At 51.1% G+C, this 10,341-nt stretch overlaps 1 protein-coding gene across 1 annotated transcript; it reads left to right on the forward strand.

Moving 5' to 3' along the window:
- The first annotated feature begins 689 nt into the window (after window positions 1-689).
- Window positions 690-5,342, forward strand: LOC125517239 (putative serine/threonine-protein kinase PBL7). Its single transcript, XM_048682422.2, has 6 exons — window positions 690-1,523; window positions 1,612-1,859; window positions 3,542-3,945; window positions 4,013-4,145; window positions 4,587-4,676; window positions 4,784-5,342. Exons 1-6 carry the CDS (start codon window positions 980-982, stop codon window positions 4,967-4,969), a joined length of 1,605 nt encoding a protein of 534 aa, XP_048538379.2. The 5' UTR covers window positions 690-979; the 3' UTR covers window positions 4,970-5,342.
- The last annotated feature ends 4,999 nt before the right edge of the window (window positions 5,343-10,341 follow it).

Consider the following 10,341-nt stretch of genomic DNA (forward strand, 5'->3'; position numbering starts at 1 on the left):
AAAAACAGAATCACAGGAAGACATATACCGTCACGGGACGGGGAGAGTGATAACGCTCGTAATCCAGCAAATACATGACGAAGGCACCGTACGTGCCGTCGCGTGACTTCTTCGTTGGAAGCAGGCGCGCCTCGGTTGGACCTGCATGCATGGAAAGCGTATAGGACGTCTGACACGGGCGATTCGGCGGATCTACGCAGCAAATCGCTGCGGCCATGCGTTCGTTCATCTCTGTCAACCTCGGCCGCTTCTCGAAGCTCGCGGGTAAAACGAGCCAGCTCGCAGCCCAATTCACCCTCGATCCGACGTGCAACGAACCTCTGATGACAGCACGACCAGCTCACGTGTGCAGTGCACATACCCTGGTGGTACTGGTGCTGGCACGTACGACCTCCTGACCATGAGAAGAGGGAACTTCTAGGCGTCAGACGTTCCCTCCCTCCCGGGACCAGCCACAGCCAGCGTCTTCTTTCGCCACCTTGGCTCGCATCGCATCCCGTGCGTGCGCGCTCGCGCGCAGCACAAGACACAACCAAACGACGCTCACGAGCCGGGGAATTTAACGGTGGCCGCATCCCCGCACGCGGCATGTGAGCCGAGGTGAGCCCGGCCCTCTTCCCTTTCGGCGCCTTGCCCGCCCGGACCGGCGGCCACGCTCGCGCGCATCTACTCACCGTCAGACTCAGACAACCCCCGATCCGTCGACTGGCTTTTACCCGGTTCATCCCAGCGGAGGCCACGGCGTACGTGCCCGCGCCTGCCGTTCACGTTCGTCCGTTCGCGCGCGCGTGGTCCCTCGCGCGACAAGGCCAGAGCACGTCCGAAGATGCCACCATGGCGACACGCTGAATTCACCTTATTCTACCGCATCGGCGCACCGGCGTTTGGTCCGGCGAGCTGCCGGGCTGTGTCAGGTGCGGTTACATTGCTTCGTGGGTTAAAGTACTGCTAGACCACGCTCAGGTAGATTCAGAGAAGAATGCCCACTTCTATACCCTTCTCGTGCGCCAGCCCCTCGTCTCCTCCCCTCACCTCCTATAATATCTCCCTCCGCGAGCACGCTACGCTTCCGCTACTCCGTTATCTCCCTGTACACCGCCCGCTCCACCACTTGCTCGAGCTGCTGGGTGCTGCTGGCCCGGCCGGCCACCGTCGGGCCGGGATGGCAGACGTGGCAGCGTTCGGTCCCTCGCCGCCGGCACCGTCTCCTCTCGCGGCCGCCGACGTCGCCGCCGACGCGCTCCTCGCGCCTTGGCCGCTGTCCCCGTGGGCGGCGCCCCTCCGGCCCGGCGGCGACGACGGCCGGTCGAACCCGCTCTTCGCGATACTGCCGCTCTCGGCGCTGGCGATAGGGCTGGTGCTGCTGGTCGCCGTGGCGCTCGTCCTGGTGCTGACCCGGCGGGCGAAGGTCAGGCTGCTGGCCGCCGGGGACAGCGTGGACGGTGACAAGCCCGGCGCGCCGGCGTCCAGCTGCGGCAGCAGCGTCCGGGGTTACCAGAACGGTAGGTGCTACGCCGCCACAGGTAAGCCGTAAGCGTGCGCTCGCTCGCTTAGCCAATGCAGCAGTGTGGCCTCGAGGAACGCTAGTGGTGATGGATTGGTGTGGCGCAGGGTGCATATACGGCGGGCGGCTGGGCCCGCTGGGGCTGGCGGCGGTGCAGCCGCGGAGCCGGGGCGCGCAGGTGTTCACGTACCGGGAGCTGGAGCGCGCGACGGACGGGTTCGGCGAGGGCAACGTGCTGGGGCGGGGCGCGTACGGCGTCGTCTTCCGCGGCCGCCTCGGCGACGGCACCCCGGCCGCCATCAAGCGCCTGCAGCTCGACCCCCGCCGCCAGGGCGAGCGCGAGTTCCGCGTCGAGGTAATTCATTCATTTGTTCAAGCTGCACATGCATCTGCACATCGATCGGCTCACGTCTCGTCCAAGTCCATGTGCGCGGGCGGGCGTGCGCACGCACGCCGCCTTTGTTGCGCGTACCAACCTTAAGCTTAGTTTCTACACGCAAACGAACCACCAGCGGCAGCAGCAGCAGAGAGGAGAGGGAGCGGTTCGTTTGGGTACGTGGTTGCTGCTGTTTGTTGTTGAGGAGCGCCTGGGAATGGGATGGATCATGCACGGGTCGGGGGAGCTTGTGGCACGCGTACGTAACCAGGGAAGGGAAGGAAGGCATCCAAGTACGCATTCTGGTTGGGTCATTCCGTGGCCACGGGCGGGCGTTGGTGACAGACTGTTGGCGTTGTCTTTAGTTGGGGGAGTGAGAGAGACGCATCACCACCAGCATCAGCCAGGGGATGTGTTGCGGACTCAGCAAGGCGAAACCGCAGCAGAATAGCGGTGCGGGTGCCTGACTCCTACGTTCGTTTGGCGGATCATGCGCAACTTGCCGCGCCACGGGTGAAAGGGTCCCTTGCCTTGCTTCCCGACCGGGCCGGAGAGCCGCGCCGTGCCCTGTGCCGTTGCCATTCGGGCAGGGGAGCTCAGTGCCCTTGCAGTACTACTACGTGACTCTGCTAGCAAACCGTGGTCTTATCGCCCTGGCTCGCCGAACCATTTCAGACTAGTATAGCGAGACTAGACTAGGCACACAGTCACATCACAGGCTAATCAAGTTAGTTAACTTCTGAAAATCCAGCTCCACACAGTCTCTTGTAGCCTTGTCTCATCAGCCAAACCATGTTTTGGACTGGGACTGCCATATTCAGTTTCCTGTGGGCAAATTGGGCGCTCCTGTAGCAGTTCACTGCGCCAATGTAGAATTGACTATGCTGTATTTTAACATCACGCATGGAATTGTCTGCAATAGCGTCTGTGGGTCTAGTTCGTTCACGGGCAATGCAATGCATATGCTGGTCTACGGCCGGTTGACTTGAAGGTCCCGGATCCACACCATTAAGATGAAGAACCTGCTAACACCTTCTGCCTCTGTCCATGCGTTTAATTGCCTAGCTAGCAGGGCCATCTTCTAGAGCAGCGGCTAAAGTCCGGGGGCGCACGCTGGCTGCTGCCTAGCTGTTGATACTATCTACGTACCTGCCGTTAACAAATCATACTGTAAGTGGTGATGACTGACACACCTGAGTGCCGCAATGTTGCTCTGTTGGGCCGATTTCATCCATGGATCCGGAGACGAACTGCACCCGCATGTGTCATGCGTGGGCGTGTGGGTCGACGTACGTTCTTGCTTCTTTTGCACTCTTTCCATGTTTATATACGCTCCTACCTACGTAGTACTCTTAATTAACAGATGAGATATAATTTGGTCTCATTCATCTTTTATAGCCATTGGATGTGATGCTATAAGATGCTATAAGATGCGTGTGTGCTGACGTGGATGTTATATGTTCTTATTTTCCAAGTAAATGAGACCAAATTATATCTCATCTAGATGAGTTCTAGGTACTCCCCTTAATTAAGCCTGTTTAAGGCATTAACTTCAGTTTCCCCGATTTGGTGGTGTAACCCCATGAATAATGATCAGAGTGTTGATCGAGCCATGCAATGCAATGCAATCAACTATAATTAGCTACGGTTTATTATCACAGGTGGACCTGCTGAGCCGGATGCACTCGCCGCACCTGGTGGGCCTGCTGGGGTACTGCGCCGACCAGAGCCACCGGCTGCTGGTGTTCGAGTTCATGCCCAACGGCAGCCTCAAGGGCCACCTGCACCCCGTCGTCCCTGCCGCCGGCGCCGAGGGGCAGCGGCCGGCGCTGGACTGGCAGACGCGGCTGGGCATCGCGCTGGACTGCGCCCGCGCGCTGGAGTTCCTGCACGAGCACACCTCCCCGGCCGTCATCCACCGCGACTTCAACTGCAGCAACGTCCTCCTCGACCACAACTACCGCGCCCGCGTCTCCGACTTCGGCACCGCCAAGGTCGGCTCCAACAAGGCCAACGGCCAGGTCGTCACCCGCGTCCTCGGCACCACCGGCTACCTCGCGCCAGAGTACGTAGACGAATTTCCCAGCTTCTGGTTAACAAGATCCATGGTTGACGATGCTGTTGCGTTGCAGGTACGCGTCGACGGGGAAGCTGACGACCAAGTCGGACGTGTACAGCTACGGGGTGGTGCTCCTGGAGCTGCTGACGGGCCGGGTGCCGGTGGACACGCAGCGGCCGCCGGGACAGCACGTCCTCGTCTCATGGGTCAGTGCACAACTCACCACACTGTTCAGCAGCGTACCGTCCCTCATGTGGTTTGTCTTAGCCACCTAGGATCCGTGCCATCGGCGGCAACCATGTGGTCGCCGAGATAGATGTTCGACACACAGCATAAATGCCGGGGGGGATTACATACATGATAATAGTGACAGTAGCGAGATTAGGACCAACAAGGCAACAACAACAACATACGTGGCGCTCTGGTTTGCTTGCTTGCAACGGAAGCAGGGGACACGAGCATGATAGAACACCCCTCTTGTGTAAGCAGCCGGGGCGCCCTGAAACATCGCGAAATCTGCATGCCATATTGCCATCATATCATCGGTCTTGCTAAGTCTCACTCGACCGAGACTTCGTTATGTCTGGTTCTCATGACGTGGAAATCAAAAATGGTAAATGACTCCTGTGCGTGCGTTGTGATAACAGGCTCTTCCACGGCTGACGAACCGCGAGAGGCTCGTGCAGATGGTGGACCCGGCCCTGAAAGGCCAGTTCGCCGTCAAGGATCTCATCCAGGTGGGTGACCAGCGGCCCCCTCCGTGCATGATCGATCGATTTCCGCCATGGATGTGCAGCTCTGAGCTTCTTTTTTTTTTTTGTATCGTGGACGCGTGTGGGTGCAGGTGGCGGCGATCGCGGCGATGTGCATACAGACCAAGGCGGAGTACCGGCCGCTGATGACGGACGTGGTGCAGTCGCTCATCCCCATCGTCAAGAAGAGCCCCTCCATGTCCTGCTCCTCCACGCCGGCGAGGCCCCTGCAGCACGTCGTCTACATGAGCCCAGCCGCTGCCACCAACACGTCCTAGGCCGCCACACGACACGATCGTACGACGACGACGGGTTGGATTTCTCAGCGAGCTGTTCACGTCAGTAAGGCTGACGCGTCTGAACTGAAGATATCAGATATCTTTTTTTTTCTGCGAGCCCTAAGTGGAAGATATCAGATTTCTTTTACATGGGTTTGCCCGAGCAAGTCCTCATGCTGTATAGAGCACCACAGGTCCTTCACTTCTTCAAGACATGCTGCATTGCAAGCTACCGTTGCAGGTGCACTACATGCGTCGTGATTAGTATATGTGTTTGGTCCATAATACATCATTGTTCTTTGTATAAAAATGTAGGAATACACATTAAATAAAAATTATAACTAATTATTAGTTTCCTTTTTGGGAGCACTCAGTTGAGTGTTGTTTGATGGAGTGTAAAATTCATGCACCACATTAAGTTTTTTTTAGTATAGTAGTACCACATTGTAGACCTTTTCTCTTTGGGTGCGGTTAGGTCTCAGTCGACTGAAATTTAACCAAGTCTCAGTAGAATGACATAACATACTAGAGAGAAAAAAAACTGAAAAAAATTACACAGATCTCAATATAAGATCTCACGGATATAGTATCGATTGAGACTTTCTCAGTCGGCTGAAACTTAGCAAGACTGTTTACCTATCGGTGAGAGTATTATGGAAACAAAACTCAACGAGGATGAATTGATGGACAAGAAAACCGGTATGCACCACCAAGGCATGATTGTTTCCGGCTATGGTTGAAAGTAAGTGGTTTCCCCTTTTTTTGGCAAACAATAACCCTCGAAAGAGGGGTGTACTTATATTATTAGCAACTAAGGCAGTGTACAGAGATCAAGTTTCCTCTAGGAAATGAGATGGCTTCAAAAGCCATTTTGGATTTACATCTTGAGCCTTTGCTGCAAAGAAAGCTACAGTTATAAGGAATTCTACTGGAATTGGAGATGGCTTTCTTTGCAAGAATTCTACTGAAGATAGCTTTCTTTGCAAGATTATGAGCAATAAGATTCTTGAACCTAGGACTATGGTAGTAAAGCGGTTTCTTATTTGTCTTGAATGCATAAATAGTACTCCCTCCGTTCCGAATTACTTGTCTTAGATTTGTTTAGATACGGAAGTATCTAGCACTAAAATAAGTTTAGATACATCCGTATCTAGACAAATCTAAAACAAGTAATTCGAAACGAAGGAAATACTTCGACTACATGAGCCCGCAACAGCAGCGGCACGGACCAGCTGCTGGCAGCTAGCAAACGTCGAAAATCGCAACACGTACATACGACGACGGGCAGGATTTTTCAGCTGGCTGCGCTGCACTGCACCTGCACGTCACTAGGGCTGCCGCGTCTGAACTGAATATATCAAGATATTTCTTAGGGCAACGATCTGCGTCGGTGCGCCGGCCTAACTGTTGGGCCGGTCGCACCGCAGCCGTTGGATCGTGCACGCGTGGGCTGTTAGATCCTGTCAATGAAAACGGTTTCTCCTTACCTTCTTCTTCCTTGCGCCGTGCCATGTCCATCGCTCCAAGCGTTGCGCTGCCGCCCCCCCCCCCCCTCCCCCACCTCCCCCCTCCCCCCCGTCGTGCTTGCAACGCCCTCCGCGCAAGTCGCTGCCGTCGTGGATCGAGCCCCGCCACGCCGCCTCCGCCTCCGCACCCGATTGAAGCTTTTTTTCATGGCTGGTCGAAGCAAAACCGAGACATAGTTGTAGCAAAAAATATTGTGGCCGATAGCTGCCGGTTGTAGCTCACCGTGCAGGTCCCAAAACACGGCTGCCATCATGGGAACAAATTTCAATGTTGGTTGTAGCAAAAAGATTGTAGCAAAAAACTTCATGGCCGCTGCCATGCTCGCACCCGGTTGAAGCTTTTTTCCACGCTGATTGAAGCTTTTTTCACGCTGACTGAATCTTTTTCCACCCGTGGGCGCTCGTGCACGGGTTGAACGAACGACGACGACTGCCAATGAACGCCATCTAAACGGATGTAGCAAAAATCCTCGCAGGTTGTAGCAAAAAACAGGTACTGTTGGAGCAAAAACGTCGCTCACACAAGGACCACCGGCGTAGCATGCAGCACGCGACGAAGCCGGTTGTAGCTAAGTAGTGTGTCGGTGGTAGCAAAATGTGACATCGGTTGTAGCATGCAACAAAAAACACGACATTTACAAAATTCTTTCAGGACAGCGCCGCCATCCTCGCAGCTCGCGGTCACCTTGCTCGCCTCCGTGGATGACAAATGAAAAGCTGCAACCGGCGGTTACGAAAGCTACAACCGGCATTGAAAAAAGCTTCAAACTTCTTGTCTAGCTGCGACCTCCGCGACGATGATGATGTAGTTTTGCTACAACCATAGTCGATGTTTGCTACAACCGGTGATGGAATTTGCCACATCCATTTCACAGCTGGTGCTACTGCTCCGCTGAGCTCCCACGCCCGCCCATGACCATCACCGCCGTGGCGCCGTTCCGAGAGGTGCCTGACGACGTAGTGGCCGAGATCCCTGCGCGATGCTCATCCTCGCTCGTGCGCGCCGCCATGGCCTGCGCCTCCTCATATCATCCCCGTGATTCCTCCGCGGCCATCAGTCGACGGCGCGACCATGGCGATGAGCGCAGCCATGGAAACTGCACGGCAGCGTTGTCCCTGAGGGGCGCACGAACAACACAGGAGGCAGGAGCTGATCGCCGGCCTGGATCCATGGAGTTTCCTGCCTGGGCGAATGCGAGGAAGAAAGAGTGGATGGGGTGTTGGGGAGAGGATAAGGTACACGTGTTGCCTTCCTGGTGGCTAGCGTCAGCGAGGCGAAAGCGACCGGCCAGAGTGTTCCGTCGGCGCACCGCGCGTACCTTCATTTTTCGAAGACAAGCATTGCAAGCCATCCTTGCGCCGTGATTACACCATTGTATGGTTCTTTGATTTCTCTCTTTTGTACGATATAAAATGTAAACAAAAGGTAATATCTACACTACTATATAGTGTGTGAATAACTTTTACTATTGGCCGTTGGATGAAACCCATCTAACGGCTGACAGGTGACAAATGAGAGTAGTATTGGCTGTTAGATATTCTATTCACTACAATACTACACTAGATTTTGCCACATGTAATATCCAGAAGATTCTACTTGAGCTTAGACACAATCGTAATATGCACAAAGCTCAAAACAAAGATGCTTCTCCTTTGCTCTAGATTCTTCCATACTTCAATTCTCCAACTTTTTTAATAAGATATTCATTGTTCATTTTTATATCATTTACATTGCATAATATGAACAAAATGCAACCATTTCTCATTTATCTAGATTCTTCCCCCAATTTTTTTCTTACAAAATAATTGACATGTGTTTTTACTATATGATTTTTTGTTTGTTTTGTTTCAAATATGTGGCAACATCTCCCTAAAGTTCACTTTGTCTTTGTATTTGACATTAGTTTTGTGTAGTATATGCCACACAATCATCAAACATTCTATACTCATAATTTAATTTTAATGGATTGAGCATTCAAACTTAAACCTATATCGTGTACTTCATCGTCCATGACTCCAAATTTATATGTTTTGCCTATTATGACGTGGTAAATCGGTATCCGTCCGCACTTATTCTCACGTGCAAGGCACATGTAACTTACTAGTGATTACTAGTAGCTTCTTTTTGGGGGGCTCTCGAGTTGTTGATAGTTTTCTTTTAGGCTTGTTGAGTGTTGTTTATGACTTCTAGATTTGTAACAAGCCTCCTATTAGTGAGAATATTATCGAAGCAATGGTTGAGATAGAGAACATTGTCAGACAACTAATTTGCATAAATGCATGATTGTTTAACCCCTACAGTCGAAAATAAGTGGTCTTGGTACATTTTGCTATGTTTCTCTTAGTGCATAGTACTTCCTTTGTAAACACATTCTTTCTATTGAACGGACTTTACGAGCACAATCTTGTGGGAAAATAAAGATTGGAACTATAGTCAATCTACACAAAACTTACATATTTTAAGCCTCCTTGTCTGTTAGATTGCAATATGGGTTCGTATTTGTCAAGTGTTTTTTGTTATTCCTAAATCATCACTTTACACATTGTCAAGTTTGACAGTTATGGCTATGTAGATGGCTGGGTTTATCCTCTATATCACGCATGCGGGGGGGGGGGGGGGGGGGGGCTAATTAAGTCTACAATTTAATAAAATGATGAGTATATAGGTATATGAGTGTTTGAGTGCCCACGTTTTCTGAATCTAAAGTTGCATACCCTTACCAACTCATTCCACTACCAAAATTCCCTTAGATAACATCATTGCTCATCATTTACAACCCAAAGAGAAAGGATTTCGTATAGTAGAGTTAAGAAAAAAGGGACCTTTACGACCTCCCTAATTATATGAAGCGCTTTTAAGAGAAAAGGACTTGCACTGGTGAAGAATCATACAAGGCCGCAATAAGATGCATTATTTCTATGACACGGTGTACCACAATAATCACAAACTAGCATAAGAGGAAGCTCGAGAAAGAATCCAAAGGGATGTCTATATTTCCATCTTCTGAATTTCTTATATCATGTCATAGAGAAGTTCATATCAACATGGTTTCGATGGAGGGTAAGCTTCATATTGGACATCAGTACTTGAGTGTATTACAAAGATTATGGTTGCTTATGCCCGTTTTTTCTAGTTAGTAATGTTGCAAGTTAAGACAACAACTTCAAATGTTTTTTTAAAGATGTGATCATCTAAATACACAATGAACTTGAATTGATCAAAACGGGAGTTCAATACGTGCACGAGGGGTGCTCACGATAGCAATTGAGTCCACAACTGCCTCTTATGGTCGCATCAAACTGCATCAAAGCATTCATTGCATGGTTGTTGAGCCACATGGGGCATCAGACGACAACGTAATGATAATCCTATTTAAATGTTAGAAGAGAGATGGAATAGGATCACGATTTACAAAGAAGTCATCCCACATACCGGAGGTCAAGATAGGGGTAGAGCTTGGTCGTTGCTAGGTCGTATCAAACTAATCCACATATCTAATGGATATAAGTTTTTGTACTTAGTTGGAATGACTTTAAAAATGTAGTTCTCGAGCTCTCAGACATCTCGGGACTTGGAAACCCCAGGATTTATGACATCACTGATGTGTAAGATAGGATTTTCTTTAAGGTCATCATCTAACGTGTTTGATGCGGCAAGCATCCTTGATTCATGTGTGCTAGTGCATATGTGTTTGTGTCCTCATGCCAAGATAATATAAAGTATACAAATAACCATGACTGTAAATTACGTACCAAATGATTTAATGTTTATTTTCTTGGGACTACCCTTGCAGATACATGAGCTATGGTTATGTGTTTTTGGCCGACAATACATCCCTGTACGAT

The sequence above is a fragment of the Triticum urartu genome, chromosome 1A (genome assembly GCF_056163025.1).
Source record: "Triticum urartu cultivar PI428250 chromosome 1A, HENAU_Tu73, whole genome shotgun sequence".
NCBI lineage: Eukaryota > Viridiplantae > Streptophyta > Magnoliopsida > Poales > Poaceae > Triticum > Triticum urartu.

Excerpts from the sequence above, each read along its gene's own strand:
- LOC125517239 (XM_048682422.2), top strand. The coding sequence starts at position 980 with ATGCCCACTTCTATACCCTTCTCGTGCGCCAGCCCCTCGTCTCCTCCC. Across the intron at positions 1,524-1,611 it reads TAGGTGCTACGCCGCCACAG|GGTGCATATACGGCGGGCGG; the intron begins GTAAGCCGTAAG and ends GGTGTGGCGCAG. Across the intron at positions 4,677-4,783 it reads CCGTCAAGGATCTCATCCAG|GTGGCGGCGATCGCGGCGAT; the intron begins GTGGGTGACCAG and ends GTGTGGGTGCAG.